Source organism: Larus michahellis, chromosome 2 (assembly GCF_964199755.1).
Source record: "Larus michahellis chromosome 2, bLarMic1.1, whole genome shotgun sequence".
Lineage (NCBI taxonomy): Eukaryota > Metazoa > Chordata > Aves > Charadriiformes > Laridae > Larus > Larus michahellis.
In genome coordinates, this window is record NC_133897.1 from 106,063,995 (window position 1) to 106,086,504 (window position 22,510).

The 22,510-nt window shown below is 39.0% G+C and overlaps 1 protein-coding gene across 1 annotated transcript in view; it reads right to left on the reverse strand.

The window, feature by feature from the left end:
- ZNF407 (zinc finger protein 407) overlaps positions 1-22,510 on the reverse strand; it is a 355,097-nt gene that overhangs the window by 97,201 nt on the left and 235,386 nt on the right. The window contains exon 8 of the mRNA XM_074576527.1: positions 8,590-8,768. Within this exon, the coding sequence (XP_074432628.1) occupies positions 8,590-8,768 (179 nt within the window). The remainder of the gene's footprint in view (positions 1-8,589; positions 8,769-22,510) is intronic.

Sequence of the window (22,510 nt, forward strand, 5' to 3'; positions counted from 1 at the left end):
TGATATCTGAATACTAATATTTCCTTTTATTATTTTTATTTACCACATACTATTATGCATAAATATTTTCAAGCAGAATTAAATATTTTTGTCTTTCTAGATGGCTGTCGTGTCTTAAGGGCTTTCTTCTACTTCTGTACTTTAATATTTCAGCCTTGCTTTAAAAGTTTTATGTTAAGATATCCTATTTTTAGCACCAAATAGGCAATAATATGTCTCGTTCTTCATGAAGGATATTTTATCTATTAGTGTAATGAAATAATAGCTTGGAGTAAGATTACCTTCTTTTCATCAGTGAAGCTGACATCCTTGCAGAGGCAACAGTCTTTGTGAACATTAGCAGAGATTTGGCATGTGGCTACCAACGCAACGCAAGAAATTTGCAAAGCAGATGCCCATTCGAGGGTGTTTTGAGGGCAGATAAGACGTGGGTATTAGGGCTCAACAGAAAATTTCAAAACTGATGAGGGTTTCTGTATCAGTCAGTGTGGCACAGCCCCTTTCCAAGTCAGCCGAACGGTTCCCCACCTTGGAAACTAGGATGCCACAGGGAGGAAGGACAGGAAGGCATGTGCAGGCCAACACCCAGATTAACGTTTAGACAGGGGCAAGGAGATTCAAGCTGCTCAGGAGTAAAAGTTCACCCCACAAAAAATTAGTCGCCCTGTAACAAACGGGGATAGTTGTTCAGAAAGGAGCAATGATGACTAGGAAATCCCCAGAGCAGCGGGCCATGGGCAGAAAGGCATTGAACAGAATGCAAGAGAGACTACAGGTGCCATTGGTGCTATACACAATATGAAAACCACAGGTACAAGCTGGGCAGAGAATGGACTGAGAACAGGCCTGAGGAGAAGGACCTGGGGGTGTTGGTGGATGAGAAGCTCAACGTGAGACAGCAATGTATGCTCGCAGCCCAGAAAGCCAACTGCATCCTGGGCTGTATTAAAGGAAGCACGGCCAGCAAGTCGAGGGAGGTGATTCTGCTCCTCTGCTCCGCTCCGGTGAGACCTCACCTGGAGTACCGTCTCCAGCTCTGCGGTCCCCAACATAAGAAGGACATGGACCTGTTGGAGCAAGTCCAGAGGAGGGCCATGAAGATGATCAAAGGGATGGAGCACCTCTCCTATGAAGACAGGCTGAGAGAGCTGGGGTTGCTTAGCCTGGAGAAGAGAAGGCTCCAGGGAGACCTGACTGCAACATTTCACTACTTAAAGAGGGCTTATAAGGAAGGTAGGGATGAACTTTCTAGCAGGGCCTGTTGCAATAGGACAAGGGGTAATGGCTTTAAACTAAAAGAGGAAAGATTTAGACTAGATAGCGGGAAGAATTTTTTTATGATGAGGGTGATGAAACACTGGGCCAGGTTGCTCAGAGAGGTGGTAGATGCCCCATCCCTGGAAAAGTTCAAGGTCAGGTTGGACAGGGCTCTGAGCAACCTGATCTAGTTGAAGATGTCCCTGCTTATTGCAGGGGGGTTGGACTAGATGACCTTTAAAGGTGCCTTCCAACCCAAACTATCGTATGATTCTATGAAAAGCAACTAAAGGACTATGAAAGGAGTCCCTAAGCTCTTCAACAACAGCAGCAAAAGCTACATACTAGAAAAAAAACCCCAAAGGCTTTCATGACCTCTTTTTTTTTTTGTTTTCTACTTTACTGCTACCTGGAAAGAACCAACTCTATGGTCAGGACCACACAGATAAAGATACTGGATATGGAAGCTCTGCTAGGCATACAAAGCCATCTATTGGAAGCCACTTATAAAAATCAAATTACTTCGGTTTTAGGTTTTTTTAAAATGTAGATTAATTTTTCCTGAAACACAATAATACATAATCTACAGAGGTTATAAGGAACCTAGCTTTCTCCTTTACAAACAGAAAATCATTTATACTAGGTTTTTATTTCAAGCACACACTAAAATTATTATTCTTCACAAAAGAGGAAAGGGAGTGTCTGCCAATCAACATGACACGCTATTGAAAGACTGGCACTAATAGCTATGACAAGAGCAAACCTGTTTGAAGCAGAGCTGCTGCTGCCTGTTTTTTTTCTTTTTTTAAGTATACCAGCCATCAAAAATAATGTTTTATCTGACTAGAAACCCAAGCAATACTCTGCTACTGTAAAAGCTTCTACATGATTTGCCTATATCTAGCAATGACAGATTTTTAATACTGTTTCAAATTACAGCATTTAAAGTATTTTATTTGAACAGTGATAAAGACTAAGAATGTAACTATTCGAAGAAAAAAGTTAAATATGCTTGCAAACAAAACTGTGTATCCATTCTTTGGAGGTTTCATTCAAGGTATGAATTACAAGTTTGCATAGGTACTCAACTGACTTGGATTTCCATTATTTCATTGATGAGTATCATTCACCGATTTTATAGTTTATTCGTTTGATGAATTCAGAGAGTCTAAAAGTAAACAGGCTTTTATTATTTCATTTTCCCTATTTTTATATTTTCTACGAAAGAGTAGTACTAAAGAGAAGATGCAAAAAAAAGGACAAGAAAGAAAAAGAAAAACTTAGAAGTAGAAAAGCACTGGATACTAGTATAATTGCTATATTATCAGGTTATGTTTGTCCAATTCACATTCTGAATAAGTTTTCAGTTTCCACTTGGTAATACAGTTATACCTTGATAAAATCACATAATAGATCACACCATAACTTTTAGCAATCAATTTTTCCTCTTAATAATTTGATAAATGTAGCTGCCAAGTGGGATAAAGATCACAATTTTGTTTGGGATTAACTATCTGAACTTTCAGAATTCCATTCATGAATATTGCAACTGTTACAACTGATAGGATCGCAGTTTTGTCCCTTGTTGATGATGTAATCATGTTGTGGGTTGCTGGTACAGCCTTATTTTCAAAAGCTAAAGAAAGTGGAAGAGAAACGTGCGGAGAGCACAGCCTTTTGAAAAGTGCACTTAAACAAGTTTGGAAAAATATTTTTCAAACATGCATAAAAGAGACCTTGTAGTAAACTTCTCCTCATTTCACTGCTCTCTGAAAAGAACTAAAACATCCCCTAACTCTGTTCCCCTAATCTAAAAAAGAAAAGGGCAGGATGTAGGCCCAGCTTAGTGAACAGATGATTAATTGAACTGTCTTTTCATTGATTTCAGATCTCAGGAGACAATAACACAGTAAGGGGACTGCCAACCAAAAGAACAGAATTTCATCAGGATTCTTCAAACACCTTAAATAAATAAATAAACACACATATTTTCCAATGTGTTTTATTAAGGATTTCACAACATACCAGAAAGAAACTTTTATCAGTCAAGTGTATCTCTACTCAGGCAAAGGTACTTCAGCCTGAAAGAGAGCAAGACTTTAGCATCAATGAAGGGAATGTCATCTCTATGAGAAAGAACACTTTGGGGGACTTATGGGTCTCCTCAGCTACCCCTTTGCTATCACAACTCCTAAGCGCTTCAGATTCACAAACTCAACCTTAACAACAGGCTGTATGTAGATTAACACTGTTTTAAGATTTAAGAGCAGAAAGGACTATTAGATAACAGTCTGCCTTCTGGTATATCAAAACCCCCTAAATTACACTTAATTAGTTTTGCAGTGAACCCAACAAATTTGAGCCCCCCTAAAACCTATCTTCCAGAAAGACATCCAGTCTTCTCAAGGCTCAAAGGAGTGGAACAGGGTCATTTTTATTTTTTTTTGCTAGTTGCTGCCAGAGTTCAATCGACCTTATATTTAAGTATTTGCACCTTGTTTCTCATTTCAATTTGTCTGACTATGCTTTCAGTAACTGATTTTTCTTAGGCTTTTCTCAGCTAGATTAAGAGTAGCTCATGTGTGATATTTTCTCCCTGTGAAGCAACGAATACACTATAATCAAGTACCTATCTATCATTTTGGTCATGAATTATGTAATTCTTCATGAGCACTAAGCGCTCAATCACCACGTAGGCAGCCAACTGCCAAAACACAATCGTCACGATCTTTGTTCTGTGGATGCCCAACCCCAGAGGCACCTATAATTTTCACGGAGGCACAGGCACACAAAGCTGTACTTCCAAGCACTCCCCAAAACACGTCTGTGCAGCAAGGGGAAGCAGCTCACGCTTTTAGTTCTCTCAGGATCTGTAAGAGTAAGTGATCCTCCACTCCTACTCGCAGGGCCCAGGGTGGCAGACTCTCTCAGAGCATGCCGGATCACTTGCGTGCTTCACAAGCATAGTATCACTTTCAAAGAAAAAACAGACTCTACCAAAAAGTACAATGAATTGATCTGCCTTCCCTTATTTTTTTTTTTAAAGGAAAGACTTTAAAGAAAGACTTTGTATGATTGCTAATTCTAAATTAGGCAAAACATCTCCCAATTTTCTGTTCAATGTCTTAAGCAGTTCCCTAATCACGTAGTTGAGTGTTATGAAGCCATTTTCAAGCAAAAGCTTTGTGAAGTACGTAGGCATTGCACCTGTTTTCACATGGGGAAACTCGGACAGAGAGCAAGCCCGCTATATCAGTCGCTAAGTGAAAAAATGGATTATTCTGTTTTCTTAGAGTAGCACTCATTCTTGGGAGATCATGTTCACTTTTAACAATGCAGCATAGAAATAACAATACAGAGAAAAACAGTATCATCGCATAGCTTTCAACATGACCACAAAAACAATAATGAGCAAATTGCTCCTCTTCTCTCTGAAGAACTTTTTGCCTTACGGCCAGTTTAGTATCCACGGAAGACTACTATGCACACAGTGAGATGCCGTGGTCTCTGCAGCAATTGGAATAATGGAGATGTCAAGCCATAGATATTAGCTCTTTGGATATAAATAATGCATCATAATAGTATCATAATGTTTATAAGACAAGAGCTCCTAAATGACGAACATTTAGTTCAAACTGAAATTAGCACTATCAAGTGATGCTACTCCAAAGCAGACAAAGCACTGAGAAAAAGACCTGGTCTACTTATCCTTTTCAAGTTCTACCGCAGGTACGGGCCCTTTCCCACTTGTGAAAGTATTCAGGCTCAGTTCAACTCAGTATTGAGATGTAGCATCGGTTGGGAGAAAAAGCGTATCCAAGACTCTTGGAAATATAATGCATACAAGAATCAATGCAAAGATTTTTTCAACTTACTTTGAGACCCACCATACAGACAAGTCCACATTAAGCAACTCTGAAAAAATTTCTCATTTAAAAAAAAAAACCCAACCCTAAAATGGTAGTCATAAACATGATATAACAATTCTCTCACTTACTGTATTAATTTTCCATTTGTAATGACAAATTTTCAGGTTTGCGCATTGATAACAAGAATAATATGAATAGCTTCCACTGGAACCAAATTTCCATGAGTAAAACATTAACTACAGGATTCCTGAGCTTGCTAGTAAGCCCACTTCTGTTCTAGAACAACAGCTATAAAATCTATCAGTGTCTTTAATGTGATTATTTAAAGAAAATAAATGAATATTGTGGATAATCAACAATCAACAAATTTCAATTTCGACACAGACCTTGAGAAAATGGGTCAGCAAAACAGTCATAAAGTTCTTACAGAGCAACACAGAATATTTCAAAACCAGATTTGAAGATTTGTATAAAAATTTGAAGTTAAACGCGTAAATTTGTATTTGAAATGTGATCTAGCAAATTCAACCCACAATTTTATGTGCAGGTGCATATATCTGTTGGTTTGTGTGCATTAAAGGCCTGTTCGAATGCAGTACATTTTAAAAGGTAAAGACAAAAGTATTCCCTAGATTGTTATTGTTTTAAAATATATAAGGGTACTTTGCAAGGTTTATAAAGCATATAGTTGTATAGTTAAAGATCTCCCTCTATGCCAGAGCCTATAGCAAAAAGGGGAAAGTCTGAAGACCTGGTTTTGTGGCATTTCCATATAACAATTCCTCACGTTATACAGGAATTCAAAGATGCAGAACGGCAAGTGTTACCGCCTATCAATTACAGTATCATCCTTACTCATGTAGAAGCTAACTTGTTCTGCCTTCTACCTTCCACAGCCTCTCCCTTAGAAATACCGTTTCTTCAAACTCCTTACTGCCACTGACCCCATAAAGCAGAATAGTAGTTGCAAAAGAAAGCTAAACAGAAACGTATTAGAGCATTATATTATAAAGAGCATTAACTTTGAATTAGAAATCCAACTGGTAACTTTAGTTTCACAGGTGAGAAACAGACTTGATTTTTACTCCCAGCCACATCCTAAAGGTACCCCACAGCTCCATTCTTGGTGGGTTGTGGTGAAGGAGTTTCTGACTGGTGCCGGTAAGTGGTTGGATTTGGCGTTTGTCTCTTTGCCAGTGATGAAACTTATTCTATTTCTATTCTACTCAAAGAAGCAAAGGGGCTGGCTTTCCCGTTACAAAGCAATATTAGAACACAAAAGACAGACAAATATGTTTAAGTTAAAAAATCGATCTTGTATGGCCCTTTCATACTCCTATCATCCTAAAGGGTTCTATGTCGTGTTGTGGATTCTCTGTGGGTGCAGCCAATGACCAATAAGTAATCAGTAACTCTGAACCAGACACAGAACAAATCTTGTTTTGATAAGGGATGTTAGCCAGGGCACAGGAGTTATCCCCTCATTCCTCTAAAAATCTTCTCTAAAACCTTTAACTCTCAGATGTCCAGCAGTCAGAAATGGACTGAAAAGAAATGAAAACCCCTTTAATTTAACTCTGATGCGAATACACAATTATAACCCAGGTCCCGCTTTCACAGTGTTCCTTCCTGAAAGGAAAATACAGTATCGCCCTTTGAGTGATGGGATTATGCAAACAATATTTCAACACTTTTGTAGTAAACCAATTCTAGGCTAGCCTGGCAATAATTAGGTGACAATGAATTCTTGCTAATAGTGAGATGTTTGTACAGTACCCTGTTTAGTGCAAAGGCATTTCTACAGTATAAGAATCAATGTATAGAAAAGAGATATCATTAGTATACAACATATTGATGACAGTTTTCCTATGTTGCCAAGACAAGCAAGTTGAATAGCTTTAACCACAACATGCTACAATGAGCAATTATTTTACCTAGATATAGTCTATATGAACAAGTAACACGAAAACTCACACAGATTTTGTAATTTTGGAAAAATGTTAATGGTTCTACCAGTGTTATATCTGTGTTATGCCTGTATATCTGTCTATTGAAAGCATTTTAATTGTTCATATTATTTTAAGTGGGATGATTGTAGTAAAAATCCAGCAATGTCTGGATTTAAGCTCTGAGTTGAATACTCATTCACTTTAGTGAGAACTATGGTGAAATGTGATCAGTTTTCTGACCTATTTTGAAATTGGTATTCCGCCAACTGGCATTTTGTTTGCACATCCAGATATTATCCACCATATGCTGACATGACATGATGATTGGTTCCAAAATGAAGTGGAATACTTGGCAAATAGAAATATATGGTACAAATAATACACTGCCTCTAGTCAGAAAAGCAAGCAGTCATTTTGAGAAGACTGAGAGGTTTTAAAATAACTTGAGTGTACACACTGCGCAGAGCTGAATGAAAGCTCTCTAGGTCGTGTTTTTTTACAGGGAAGAGGGTCTCAAAATTATGAGATCAATTCCTTACAGGAGAAGATTCAAATCTGACACAGCAGAACTAACAGTAGTATTCCAATGCAAGATTAATTTGCATCTTAGGGAGAATTTGGCCCACATAGCTTCTTCCTCCTCTGGATTCCCCAACTCTTTCTTCTCACCATCTGTTCTTTTTTCCCACTGCTCTGACTTGTCTTCCCGCCCAGTGATGTCTAAGTTATCTGCCTCTCCTGAGTTAAGATCACATTTCGTTCAAGCTCCAGCCTAATTTTGTATTATTTCTCCTAACCTCTTGCCATTGAACTCTTATTTTTCTCTTAAATTGATGCTCCCATTAAACTTCTACCTTCTATTCTGAACTGTAGAATCTCTAAAAAAAAAAAAAAATAAAAAAAATCTTGCTCCTAAACAGGAAACACCCAACTTTTTTCTTTTAATTCCTGTTTCCAAAGAAATGTTTTTGTTTGGGATTCCTCCAGTGACTTCCATGTTGTGTGCTCTCTAATGTAAACCCTCAAAACATACACGTAAGTTATTGATTGATCTCTGCTGTTCTATCTTTTGATGTTGAACACTGTCTGCTTTTTTGTAATGAAATCTAAGAATTTTTAAAGTGGTACATTAATTTGCCACCCTATTTCATAAGGAATTTTGTTTTTCTGTTCTTGGGGGAAGAGGGTGGGCAGAGGGACTTGATACAGATGTTAAAAAAATATTCCTCTATAAAAGTTCAACTGGATTTCAAAATGAGGCATCTAAATAGCACACACTTCTGATGTTTATGTATTGAACTGCAAGCTTTGCTTGTGAAACACGAATGGATTTCAGTGCTTAAATGCATAACCTTTACCCCTTGTGAAAACTTGAAGAGGACTAAGCCCATTTTAAACTCACGTTCTTCAGAATAAATGATAACAACATAACAGATAACTTTTTTATTGCAATCATTTAGGCCCGCTTATATAGAAAAGAGAAAAATTTGTAAGCAAAGGGAGAATGACCTTACCAGCATGCAAGTACGCCAGATCAGGATTTTCAATGTCTGGGTGTAGTTCTTTCAAGTGGTTGCGAAACTCCACAGGGATATTGGTTCCATAGTCACATTTAGGACAGTTATACATTTTTACTCCTTCATGCTTTCCTGTATGTAGGATATGTTTACGGATATTTTCAGCACAGTTAGACCTAAAAAGCAATGGAAAAAAGAAGAAATAATTATTCCCTACTAGTCGTTCAAATAAAACCTAGTGTAATAACAGAAAATGAGCAGTCATTACTCATTCTTCACTATCATCTGGCCAATTTTTGCATCCTCTTAGGTTTGGCATGAATTTTGTCCTTTACATGAAGGTTCCCAAAGCTCTTTCAGGTTAACTGACTGATATATCTGAACCAGAAACATTTAAATATTAACAATTTTTTACATTTGCAAAAGTCTTACAGTTTTTATTTTTCTTGATGGCGCTCAGTGATGGACAGAAATTAAGCTAAAGTCTTTAACTTAGCAAAACTGAAGTGCACAGATGCCTATAATATTCCTAACAGAGCTCACATGAACCTTTCCTACACAGTTCCTAGATTCCACAAGAGCTGCTGTGAATGATTTTTGTAAGGATATTTCACCAACTCTCATCCCACCTTATGAACTGTTCCTAGAAGAGAGAATTGAGTTGTTCAAGTTTATAGCTTTTTGAAAATACACAGATTCTGATTTATATCATAAATACAGCTTTTGTGAAAGGAGTGTTTTCATGCATAAAAGTCAGAATACATATACAATTAGTTTTATGCATTTACACAAATAAATATTTCTAATGTTATTTCTGAAAAAAAAAAGTGGATAGAAGAAGATCTCACATTTCTTTTATCCACAAAGTGATCCATGATATGACAGTAACTTTTAATTTCCAGTCTTTAAAATTTTTCAGTCTCATTCCAAAATTATAGAATCATAGAATAGTTTGGGTTGGAAGGGACCTTTAGAAGTCATCTAGTCCAACTCCCCTGCAATGAGCAGGGACATCTTCAACTAGATCAGGTTGCTCAGAGCCCCGTCCAGCCAATTCCTCATCCACTGAACTGTCCACCCATCAAATCCATAGCTCTCTAATTTAGAGGGAAGGATGTTGTGGGGGATCATGTCAAAGGCCTTACAGAAGTCCAGATAGATGACATCCATAGCTCTTCCCCTGTCCACTGATGTAGTCACTCCATCATAGAAAGCCACTAGGTTGTTCAGGCAGGACTTGCCCTAGATGAAGTCATACTGGCTGTCAGAATCACCTCCCTGTCCCCCCCCTCCGTGTACCAAATATTTTTCATTAGAATTTCCTACTTATTCAAATTCTGTGATGAATCCCATTTAAAATATATTGCTTCTTCATTTATTTCAATCAGAAATAACCATTATATTTATTCTTGAATCAAAATAATGGCCTGTATACAATTTTTTTAGACTTTCTTAGTACTGTACGCCATTAGCATTTTCAAACTAAGAACAGCAATTCAGTTTAACTGAAAAAAGTACAAACACTCAAGTGAACTATTTAAATACATAATACTTCACAAATGTTCAAATAAGACAACAGTAGTATTTTGAGCAACTGATTGTTTACCTGTCACTGTTAGAAATACCACAGTAACAGACACCTAAAAAAGGACCCCCAAAATAAACTGGAAGTAGCAGCTTGAAGTTCTGTTGGAGTGCTTGTCTCTCCCTTGGAGATGGTCATAGTAAAGCTGGTATCTGCCTTATGGTGCTGCCAAAGCTCACCCTCTGTCATGTCCATCTGCTATATACCAGTATAATGATCAGACTCCTGAGAATGTCAGAGAAGACGCTTATGTTCAGTGAAAAATATGGGAAATATTGGCCCTCAGCATCTTTCAGGATTCGGCCCTAAAAAAAGTACAATGCTCATAAATGTTGTTAAAATGAAACATGTATTTTATTAAATAAAAAAAGGGATAGTGTACACTGCAATGAAAGCAGGAGACAATCTGGTAACCTTCTATCATGGGTTATACTTTAAAGGGCAGTGGATTAAAGCAGAGAATACAAATCTGAAATAAAATATCTGTGTCCTTTTAGCTCAGCTCTCATACTATGTTAAGGAAAGATAAGAATTTTAACTTTGAAATATTTCTGTGAAATATATAAGGGATCTGTGGAAAACTGTGTAAGAGTTGTGAAGAAAACCCAGCCTGTTCAAGTCATAAAAGGCCAGTTCTATCTCCTTTGATTTGCGAATTTGCTCCAACCACTTTAAATGGAGCAACCCTGAAGTCTCATTTATTCAGTCATCAGTAAAAATCTGTGACTAAACATGCCAACATACTGATATATTCATCATGTGAAATAAAAATTTTTAAAAAAATATTTTTCCATGTGATGAGGCCAGAAGGGCTTAATCAGAAATAAGGACTATGAGATCACAAGGCATTACAAATGGCCTCTCGTATTAGGTTGCAATGCAGCAATTGCAATATAATGTAAACCATGAAGGTAACAACTGGCAAATCCAACCACTTTTGAAGCCAAATAATACCTTTAAATATGACATGACAAAAATGTACTGCATATAAAATGGTGTTTTTTAATTATTCAGTGTGCTTTGACTGTCTGTTTTATTAGGAGTCTTCTCCTGAGTACTGTACAAGTATGTTATTATATCTCTGACACAACCCCCCCCAAAACTCTGTGTATGTGTGTACTTACATCACTTCATCTCATATGACTAAACACAGAGGTCTGTGATTTTAAACAGCGCTGTATTTTCATTAAAGCTATACCATGATAAACATCTAACTAAAATATTATAGTGTTGCAATAGTGATGATAGTTAAGCATTTGACAGGCTTTGCATTATAAAATTCACTTCCAGGAGTTTATAAACTTTGAGATAAAGATTCCCTTTATTCTGAAATTTGGCAACGTAGAGCCCAGCCCAAAAGGAATTGTTTGAGTAAAGTCTTTCTGTTTTTTTGATTTCTACCCTGAATTACAGCCACAAACAAACAAATGCAGCTTTTAAGAGGCTAGCCTGTGTTCCAGTAAGGCTACACCAGAGGCTTCTAATTTAAATTACTATTCCTTAATGTAAGCACACTTTTGTCCTTATGATCCATTTTCCAGTTTGAAAATCAAATGTATATATTTCTGGCAATTTTTCCGTGCTCTGCAATAACAGAAAGGGCACTCATTAGAGAGACTTAATTAGTCTGAAGCGATAGTCTAAGGGTTTGTATTCAATGCTGGTGCAGAGAGGCACAACAGAAATTTGGGTTTTATTTCATGTCTTGCTGTGAATCTTCTTATCAGACATGAATAAAGGTTTAAGACTCGATGCAAACTCCACAACAATTCTAACAAAGGGAAGTGAAAGGCCTGTAGAGAGTTTGCAGTGTCCTGTCAGTGCTATACATGGAGAAAGAGAAGATGGGAAGTATTCCTAAGACACGTTGCAGATGAACAGGAAATATGAGGAGCTGAAAAGCTCAGCCTGTACTTCCCATGCAATAAGCCTGGATGACTTTCTCCACCAAAGACTGACATTTTGGGAAGGGTGTAGGCCTACTTTCCACTGCACACATGCGGGAGAGCTCCCACATTTCTGTAAAGGACAATGCTGTGAAGTAAGGGAGATAGATGGCAAGTTTCTCCGGAGAAATGCAGCTACTGCTTAAGACAAAAGGAAAACCTCTTTTGGCTGAAGATAAAAAAGGGCTTTTATCTCTAATGTTCATTGGACAGTGATGCATCCACATTGCTGTTCTAACTGCACATTTCATGTTGTCATTAGAAGTCCATTCCTACCAACCAGTTACCTGTTTTTCTTTTGCTGCTCTCATTAAATTAAGGGTTGCTGCATATTTGAATAACAAAAACTGGAAATTACTTGTAAGTTGTAAAACTGTACTTTAGTCACAGAACGGTTGAAGTTGGAAGGGAACTCTGGTAGGCATCTGGTCCAACTCCCCATCTCAAGTGGGGACACCTAGAGCCTGTTGCCCAGGACCATTGTCTAGACAGCGTTTGAGTATCTCCAAGGATGGAGACTCCACAATCTCCCTGGGCAGCCTGTGCCAGTGCTCAGTCACCCTCACAGTGGAAAAGTGTTTCCTGATGTTCAGAAGGAAACTCCTGTGTTTCAGTTTGTGCCCATTGCCTCTAATCCTGTCACTGGACATCACTGAAAAGAGCCTGGCTCCATCTTCTTCATGCCATCCCTTCAGGTATTTATAGCTTTCTCTTCTCTAGGCTGAACAGTCCCAGCTCTCCAACGTTTGCTTATTTGAGAGAGCTGCTCCGCTGCCTTCATCCTCTTAGTGCCCCTTTGCTGGACTCTCTTAAGTATGTCCGTGTCTCTCTTGTACTAGAACTGACACAATACTCCAGGTGTGGCCTCACCAGCACTGAGTAGAGGGGAAGGATCACCTCCCTTGACCTGCTGGCAGCAATCCTCCTAATGCAGCCCAGGATATAAATAGCCGCCTTTGCTCCAAGGACACATTGGTGGACCATGCTTAACCTGGTGTCCAGCACGAACCCAGATCTTTTTCTGCAAAGCTGCTTTCCAGCTGGTCAGCCCCCACCATATATTGGTGCATGGGCTTGTTCCTTCCCATGTGCAAGACTTGGCACTTTGCCTTGTTGAACTATATGAGGTTCCTGTCAGCCCATTTCTCCAGTCTGTTGAGGTCCCCCTGGATGGCAGCATGACCCTTTGGTGTACCAGCCACCCCTCCCAGTTCTGTGTCACCTGCAAACTTGCTGAGGGTAGATTCTGCTCAGTCATGCAGATCAATAATGAAGATGTTGAAGAGAACTGGACCCAATATGGACCCCTGCGGTACACCACTACTTACTGGCCTCCAACAGACTTCATGCCACCCTCTGGGACTGCCCAGGCTGTTCAAGATGATTTAAGTTACTTTTGATGTCATTGTCACTTACGTAAGCAAGTCTCACAATACTGATAACTACCTAGATAGGAACAGCATACCAGATAAAAAAAAAGCTGGATAGGTATTATAACAGTGAGTAACAGCCTCTAACGGACATCCCAGTGGCACCCTATCACAGTGAGACTCAAAGCTGCTCCACAATGAAGCAATGAGGCCTAAAGCAAACTTCACTATTCCAAGGATGAGAACAAAACAGTTTATTCACGTTTTCAGTGCCTGCGCAAGCACAGGCACCATCCAGAATGACAAGGAAGCACAATGCCACATCCCTTTGCGCCCTCCGTCTGCTTCTTAGCAGCATTGATCTGCTTTGCTAGCAGGGTGGAATCAAGTGGAAGGTTAGGAGTAGCATAAAATGCTCAGACATTTTGTCAGCATGAGAAGCCATGGCCTTTGTTTACTTTGTCTTCCCTCTCCTATTGCCTCTCTGCTATTCTTACACATATCAGTTTTGTTACAAAAAAATAGGACATTGAGCTAAGAGCAAGAAACAGAGTGCCTGGTCTACAGGACAGTGGGAAAATACCTGCTCCTAGTTTGCAGAGCATAAATTCTCATAACTGCCTTACTCTCTAAACCAGAAAATACTATTGTTCCTCTAGCCCCTAAAAGTAGTATAACTCTGCCCCTGTGCAGCCATTTTCTCAATGGCACTGGTGAGCTATAGTGTGCCACTGACAAGATTCCTCAGCGCAACTAGGTTTACCCCATTAGAAAACAGCAGCACTGTTCGGGGCTCCGGGATGGTAGAGCACAGAGGTGCACTTTGCAGGAGGCAGAGATGGGAGTTCAAAGTCAGCAGCAGGGAAACATGGGAGGAATGATGAGCACGTTTGTGCCAGAATAGTGAGCCTGAAGGTCCCCATAGTAAGTTCTGGCTGTGATCATTATTCGCCCATCATCTCTTCCTTCTCTCCCATCTTGCAGGGCTCAGCCAGTTCCACCAGTCAGCAGGAAAAGCTGTTAAGAGGGCAGGGCTCTGGGCACCCTTTCCCCGCACAGAGAGGCTCAGCCCTGCCCTCATGGCTGGATGCAGGGGGTCATGCTCTGCCTTCCTCCCAGCCAGCGGCACTGGTTTAAGCAGCCCATGTAGGCAGCTGAATTCAGTAGGTAACTGTGGAGCTGTGGCTGCCCCATACCAGAGCTATTTGCTGTTCTCATCTTTTATGCAGCATTTTGGACCAAAATCAAGGAGTAAGAGAAATTCATAAAACATCTTCTGTTCATTCTAAATTTGCCCATGCAGAATAGGAATGCTTCTATATTTTCTAAGGGTTTTGTACATGAGAATAGATTAGCATTGTATTCAACAGCTAAATGAAATATAGCAGGAAGCAACCTATTTTTATTAAGATGTTTTACTAATGGGGGACTGAAATTAGAACACTCTTCCATTATGCAGTGCCTGACATTTTCAGAAAGATGCTTACTGCAAGGCATGGAAATGGAAGGTTTTGGAGGTGCAAATGAGGCAAAATGTTAATTATCTAGCGCACTAAGGTTTAAAAATTTTAGCACCTTTTAGGGCTCTTATTTGCACAAAATAAACCTTTTTTAAAAGGTTTCCTCCAGGACATTAGGTACAAATATCCTCTTTCTGCAGAGAAATGCATATAACCTAAAGGACTTAGGGCAGCTTCATGGATGTCACTATTTACAATGTAAAAACAAACACAGTGACACAGCTGACTGAGTGAAAAGATTTCTATTTTTCTACTGTTCATCAGTATGAATCAAGTTCACCCTCATATGGACGCGCTCTGAAGGTCTTCTGCACTGTTTATACTCTGCTATGCAACCTGCAAGTAGTACACAGAAATTGCAGTATTTTGATTAAAAAATAGCAAAGTCCCTGGATACTTTGTTCCAGAAATAAAAGCAGTTATGATGAAAGCAAACTTCTCATGAAAGCAGTATGTGTCATCATAGATTCTAACCTCAGTTATTCACCAAAAATTTGCAGGTGTTTAGTTCACAGAAAATGCCACCTAACAGAAAACTGTCTTTAAATAAAAACTGCAATAATGTAATTACACTAGAAAAGGTGAGCCAGAGATTTTAGAAATGCAAAGTCATATAGAACATTTAGTTCGACCTCATGGATAGTTCGTAAAAGGTTTGCCCAGTGCTTCTTTCCCCAAACCCTACCTCTTTTTGGTACTAAACAATGATTTTCAGAGACACGCTGAAATCTGATGGAGAGCAATCAGGAATCCATAGCAATCGTAGGCAAATTACTCTAGTTGATCACTCTCACTTTTACCAGCTGTAAATATTTCTTATACTCCTGCATCCAGCTAACAGATGGTGTTACATTTTCAACTCATCTTGCTTAGCTGAAGGATGATCCTCTGCTATCTTGACCTCTAGTGGATGAGCTACAGAGATCCAGTTCCTTTCATCTCACTTTGGGAAATCATCAGATTCTTCCTAACTCTTTTCAGTTGTAAACATTGCTTTAAGTTTTGAATACTAGAGCGCATTTCACACCAGTGCTGTATACATGGATGCCAGGACTTTCCCTGTGCTCAGCATTCTCCAGTTCCAGCCAGGAGTTCTGTGAGCTCCTGGACATTCCTCAAAGCACCGAGAGCTCCTGTTCACTCATTTAAATGCAGGGAACTTTCGGGGTTTTTTCTGTGTTATTGCTTCCCAAAATACAATCCTTTTAGCCTGCCTTTATGTCTTACTTGCATTGTATGAAAACTAGCATTCAGTAGAGTGACGGTAAACAACCTAATGGGCAATATTTTCTTGACAGGAAAGAAACAAATACCTCAATCTGTGGTAATTACATTATACAAACAGGCTTATTCAATCAAAACCTTCACAATGACAATCACTCTGCCCAACTTCTACTAAGCAAAAACCCAGACAAACAAACCAATGAAAAATTCTTCCCAGCATACTCAAGATTTATCTACATTCTGTTTTTAAAAGAAAATAAACTGATTTCCAGTTAACTCAAACTAGCTACAACATTATACATAATCTGCATACACCACTAGCACTCAGTTCAGACCATTGCACAAGAAATAATAAAAACCAGAAAAATATCATGGCCAAAAATACATTCTGAAATGCGTTGAAACTAACATCATAAAAATGTAATTATTATTATACATTAACACACATACATAACATATATATGTGCATATATATACCAGAAATGTGGTACATTCTCTCAGTCTTCTTGTTACTAGCATTCACCTGGGTTACTTTTTCCTTACTCTTTTCTGCAAAAATCCTACCTTTTCTTTAGGTTTTAAATGACTGGGGGAACAACCACATGAATACAAGCGCTAGCGCTCCGCAACCCGCCTCAATTATCAAGCAACTTACGATACTATTGCCAGCATTAGCAGCATACAGCTCCATGGGAACTCAGGAGGTCAACCACAAAGAACCCAGTGCCAGCTCAGTTCTGCCTGTGTCTCTGCTGGCAAACATCTCTCTATGCTGTTCATAAAGACCTCTGGTGGACAGTGGCAACGAACTGCTGGGGGACTGCAGCATTTTTACCACTACTGCTGTTTCTGCAGTGAACGTTTGTCCACGGCTGATGCTTTTCAACCATACCAAGCTAAGAGGACCGCAATACACATCCACAGTGGCATAAAAATGCATGCCCTACAATCTGGTGGCCACGGGTATTGCCATGTTTTACGTGTACTGCCATGTATTGCGTGTATTGCCACTCAGAAAATATGAAGTAGCCCATAAAAGAGAGTACACTACATTTACATGTTTTAATGAGATTTTATGATACAGTCAGTTTCACAAAGAAAATAATAAAAATGTATTTGGGATTTATTCTGACAGTATTATAGTAACACCCAGGGATAATAATCGTAATGTTTTCTGCTTTTCTACATTTATAGCTTTGCATTTTTTTCTGTAATGATCTATTTGTTATGACATACAGTATGTGTGACAGATGTCCAATGCTGGCTGCTAAAAAGTAGCAGAGCCCTGTAGGGAAGCAGCAAAAACTTGTGCGTCAGCACTGAAAATGATGGAAGATTGATAATTACTGCTTGTGTCTCAGCTCCATTCAGTAGACTAGCATATCCAAATTGTAATCTGGCCAGAGATCTACCATCACATTTACAATGTATTGGAATAAAAATTCCCAATTTCAAATAACTGACCATTACAAACACATGTGATACAAGGAGTTGATTATGATAGCCAAAACGCATGCTTTTAAAAGCAAATTCAGGGTAATTGGAAATTCTGAAGGGAAATAAGAAGTGATGTACTCTAGTCTTGTTTACCTCTGAGGAATCTGTAAAGCCGGTTACAACCCCGAACACTGAACAACCATCAAAGTATAAAACCACAGCTGGCATCTAGATCTACTCATAAATTTTCAGCCAGAATATTTTTCTCAAAAATAAAAAAAATGTGTAGTTCACAGCACACCACAACATAAGGAAAACTTGATTTTTGCAGAAAAAAATTATCTCTGATTCCAAGGAAATAATGGCTTCCTGCCTTAAATGCTTCCATTAATTCTGCTTTCTACAGGAAGAGAAAGAAATAAAGAGGAACCTTTTAGATAGAAACCTGGAAAACTATTGCTAGACTTGGGAGGAGCAGGTGGGAAGGGTGCAGAAAGGCAGGGAGACGTGCCTCAGCTCTCGACCTGTGCTGTGATCCCCACCGCCCCCCGAGGTGCAGTGCAGAGCTGGGCTGCTCAGCTCCTGAGTCTGCTGAGGAGCTCTTTGGGGGGAGCCGCAGTGTCTCCTTCTACTGACGACAGGGAAAACAAAACAACAACAAAAAAGACGCAAAACCGAAGAAGCATTTTTGTCCACAGGACTGATTTGCTATTGAAAACTCGCCGAAGAAGCATTTTTTCCACAGGACTGATGTGCTACTGAAAACTCACCATAACATTTGGTAGGACTCCTGGCTTCCGCCTGACTGCGGGCAGAGTGGGCTCTGTAATGGCCTGGCTCAAGGGCTCTCTGGATGCGCCTGCCTGCAGCGCGTGAGGGATGCAGAGGTCTGCGGTGCCGAGTGCACTGCTGCACCGTGTCAGCCAAGGTTTAAGTGGCAGAAATAGCAGGTGGAGTTCATCTATTTCACAGTAACTGAGAATAATCACTCCATTGTTCGTGCGCTTCCTCCCTCCCCCTTTCCTTTCTCGTTGGAGCAGATGGAATAAAAGAGAAGATGGTCTGAGAAACAGCACCTCTGCAGTGGTGTAAGGATGGAGACCGGGCTTTAAGTCTCATAGGCCCTGATTTAGCAAGGTACTTATGCACTTGTGCAGCTTAAGTACAAGCAGCCCCATTGACTTCAAAAGAATGACTCACAAGCTTAAATTTATGTACATGATCAAATACCTTGCTGAAATGAGGCCATGGAAAGCATCCATTTTTTAAAAAAGCTAGGATGAATTTAATTGAAGACACACTTTTCCTTTCAACATCAATTTTTCCCCTATTGTACTTCTTTTAATGACCACATAAAGTAACCGAACAATTCTGTAGAGTCTGTTTGTATATCCTCAGGAACCCATAAAGTATTTTCACAAATATAAAAGTGCAGATGGAGCCTAAGAAAGGGTGTGGAGTCTATAGGCTGCACAAGATGAAACTGGACTCCTAATGTTGCTGGAGTCAGAAATGATAGCAACAGACCCTAAAGGCTGCCTGTCAATCTCAGATGCAGATGGCACTTCTTCCAACTGGCCTTCGTGTCAGTTCCTTCAGCCATTTTAGTGACAACACGGCTCCCTAGAGGGCAGATCCTGTTGCTTTGCAGCCTGGATTCATACCCAGGGCACTGTGGCCTGTACGATCTCTGCTCAAAGTAGTTTTTTTTAATGCTAATGCATTGCCTCTTCTTGCCCTATCCCGGCCCCAACCCCCCATGCAAAAAGAGATGGTCATTTTCTTCCTCCTTTCAAATGTTCCAATTTATCAATGGAATAAACATTAATTGTCTGAAAGATTCCTTTTTGTTATGCATGCCAAAAGTATATATAAAATCCCTGCTAATAAAACTTGCAGATGACACTGTAATTGGTAACGTGATTAATACCGATGACACTGCAGTCATACAGAGCAGTTTCACAAGCTTGGCCTGTTCAATCAAAACACGTACAGAGACAACTACGCGTTAGGTCTCCCACCTTTGCTCAATGCATGCAAGTAACTTTGAGAATGCAAGAATGCTGTGAAAAGCTGTGACATTGAAAATTATTTAGGGATTAGTGGACCAGCAATTTAACGTGAGCTTCCAGTGTGATGCTCTAAGCAGAAAGGTCCCATGTCATCTTTCGATGTATAAGTAAGGAAGTGGCAAGCAAATGTAAGGATGTAATGTTCTTTTTTATGACACTGGAGAAACTAATTCTAGTATATCTACTTCCATATTACTCCCTACATTTTAAAAAGGAAACCAACAGCCAAAAATTATTATAAATAGAAATACAAGTTAAGGGAGAAAAAACCCCCAAACATTTATACTAAATAAACTCTGTTTTGCTTATTACATTTAAGCTTGGGGCATGAGTAACTTAAGAGGGAATAAATTTGTGACTAAGGGACACCTTAACTTAGAGAAAACCTGTAACAAAACCAAAACAGATGACTACAAGTTGCAGTCAACTTCAAATGAGAAATAAAGCACAATTTCTTCAATACTTTCAGCAATTAACCTTTCACACAAGAGGAGCGGGTTCTCCAACTTTGGATGTTTTCAGATCAAACCTGAATGTCTTTCTAGATGATAAAATTTAGTCAAACGCGAGAGGCTCAGTACAGAGCAAACTGGAAAAAAAAAATAAAAAAAAAAACATTTTTTTTTCTGTAGAAGGTCAGACCAGCTGAGCTTAAGGCTTTTTCCGGGCTCAAAGTCTACAAGAAGTACAGTTTAAGTCTGAATAATGTCATTGTGAGGTTAGACATTTATTGTGTTTCCATGATGTCATGGAAATTTGTTCAGTCTGCAAATTAAAATATCTTCTTCCTGGCTGTCAATACTGCAAAACCATCTTAGGTTCTGAAAGTCAAATCTGATTCTTTAGTTGGAGGTATGATTGATTATCTGATCTAAAATCTGCCTGGAAAGTATATATCGGAGAAACATCATTCTCTTCAGATTATGTCCTCATAATGCCATTGTCTGCACAAATATAAGTAAATGCAGCATTTGGCTCTGTACTTTGAGCTTACTTCACAGTCATCATTCACCCCAGGAAAACTGGTTTTAAGAGCAGGGAGCAAGCAGAACTTAATTTTTGTTCCTACAAGAGTACATTTGCCTACAAGGACGCCCTGCTTCTCAGTAAGAAATTGCAGTTTTCCTGTAGCTACGTTTTCACAGTAGACCTACACATCAAGTTCAACGTGCTGTGTACATCACCAAGAGATACTGAAATGGAATACTGCTGAAGGAAAGCACTGAATTTTGTATTTGATTTACCTAGCATACCTACTGCATATATGCCGAGTAAAACGTGTAAAAGAGTTTCTAGCACTTCTACTCGACTGTTCGAAATCCTAGCTAAGCTATCTTGTAAAAGTATTAGCTTAAAACTGGACCACCCAGAACAGACAAATTATTACTGTTCTTTCAACTATACACAATTATCTCTAAATATTAGACACAGTATTTTAACTAGATGAGAAATCAGGGCGACACTGTAAATCTATTGATTGAGAAGAATAAGAAGTGCCTGAGTAGTATTGCTTCAAAAAGCTGATCTAGTACCCAAGAAGAAAAAAAATTTAAACACCAGGGAAAAGCTTTCTGAATGCCAATGAAATTCTGTCATATTGAGGAATTTTATAGACCAATGCCAAATAAATTATCCTATGAACATGTACGTAAAGATTCTATCTTAAAGAAAAAAAAATCACAACCAAAACCACATAAAATTAAACCTCATCATATTACATGAAAATAAACTTCTTTCATTTAGTATAGATGGTGTTATGGACTTGCCTTTTTTCCCACAGAGGGTTAACATGGAAAGAGGCAAAAATGGTAAAATATGAAACAACTTCTTTGGCTTCATCGTTCACATTCCTGTATCGTACTACAAAAGAGACTAATGAACTTGCTCATCTTCGAAAGCCCTTTTGCATGCTTCTTCCTTCACCCTTAACTCTGATCCTTGCGGATCTTCCCTTATCTGTGTGCCAATTTTACTGGTATAATATGTGCACTTTTATTAGTTGTGTTCTGATGATTTCTACTGAGAGATACTTAAAGCTTATACAAGTCAAAAACTATTTTATCACTTCTGAAGAAAACTAATAGGGCAGAGTCACTGAATGATAAGAGAGAGAAAGACCACTGAATTTATTTAATAATCCATGTCCATTTCACAAAAATGGCCTGTGTAATCCTTTTAAAAATAATAACCTGTTCATTTCAGACCTTGCACAATGCTTCTCTTTGTCCCTTGTAAGTCTCTCAAATGTCTTATTTTAAAGGAATATATAGTACTCCCGGAAGACATTTTCCCATTTCTATTCTCTTCAACTCCTGTGAGCCCTTGTTCTGTGTGATAAGGCAATCTCCTTCGGGATCTGAGCTGTGTAGTTTCGCACCACGAGTGACAAGGACTCGACTTGAATAACTGCTGTGCGCAGGTTGTAATTATGTCAGCTGGAGTGTTGAACAAGGGGACTGATTAATGTGAGCCCCAGCCCAGGCACAGTCCCTATCAAAACCTTCGTGCAGGCCAGCAGTGGGGATGGGTTAAAGCAGAAAGACAAAACATGCTGTATCGTCCATGATAGATGAATTGCTCCAACAGTCTTCAGGCAGATGTTCCAGGACAGTATAATATACAATTACTCTGCCTTATCACCTTCCCAGGGACAATAAAGCTTCCTCCTTCTATAGCTCATGTGAGTGAAGGCAAAATTAGTTTTACTTTTACAACACTGACTCACTTATCATGTTGCCTTGATTGTGCTTTTACAGCTAAAGAA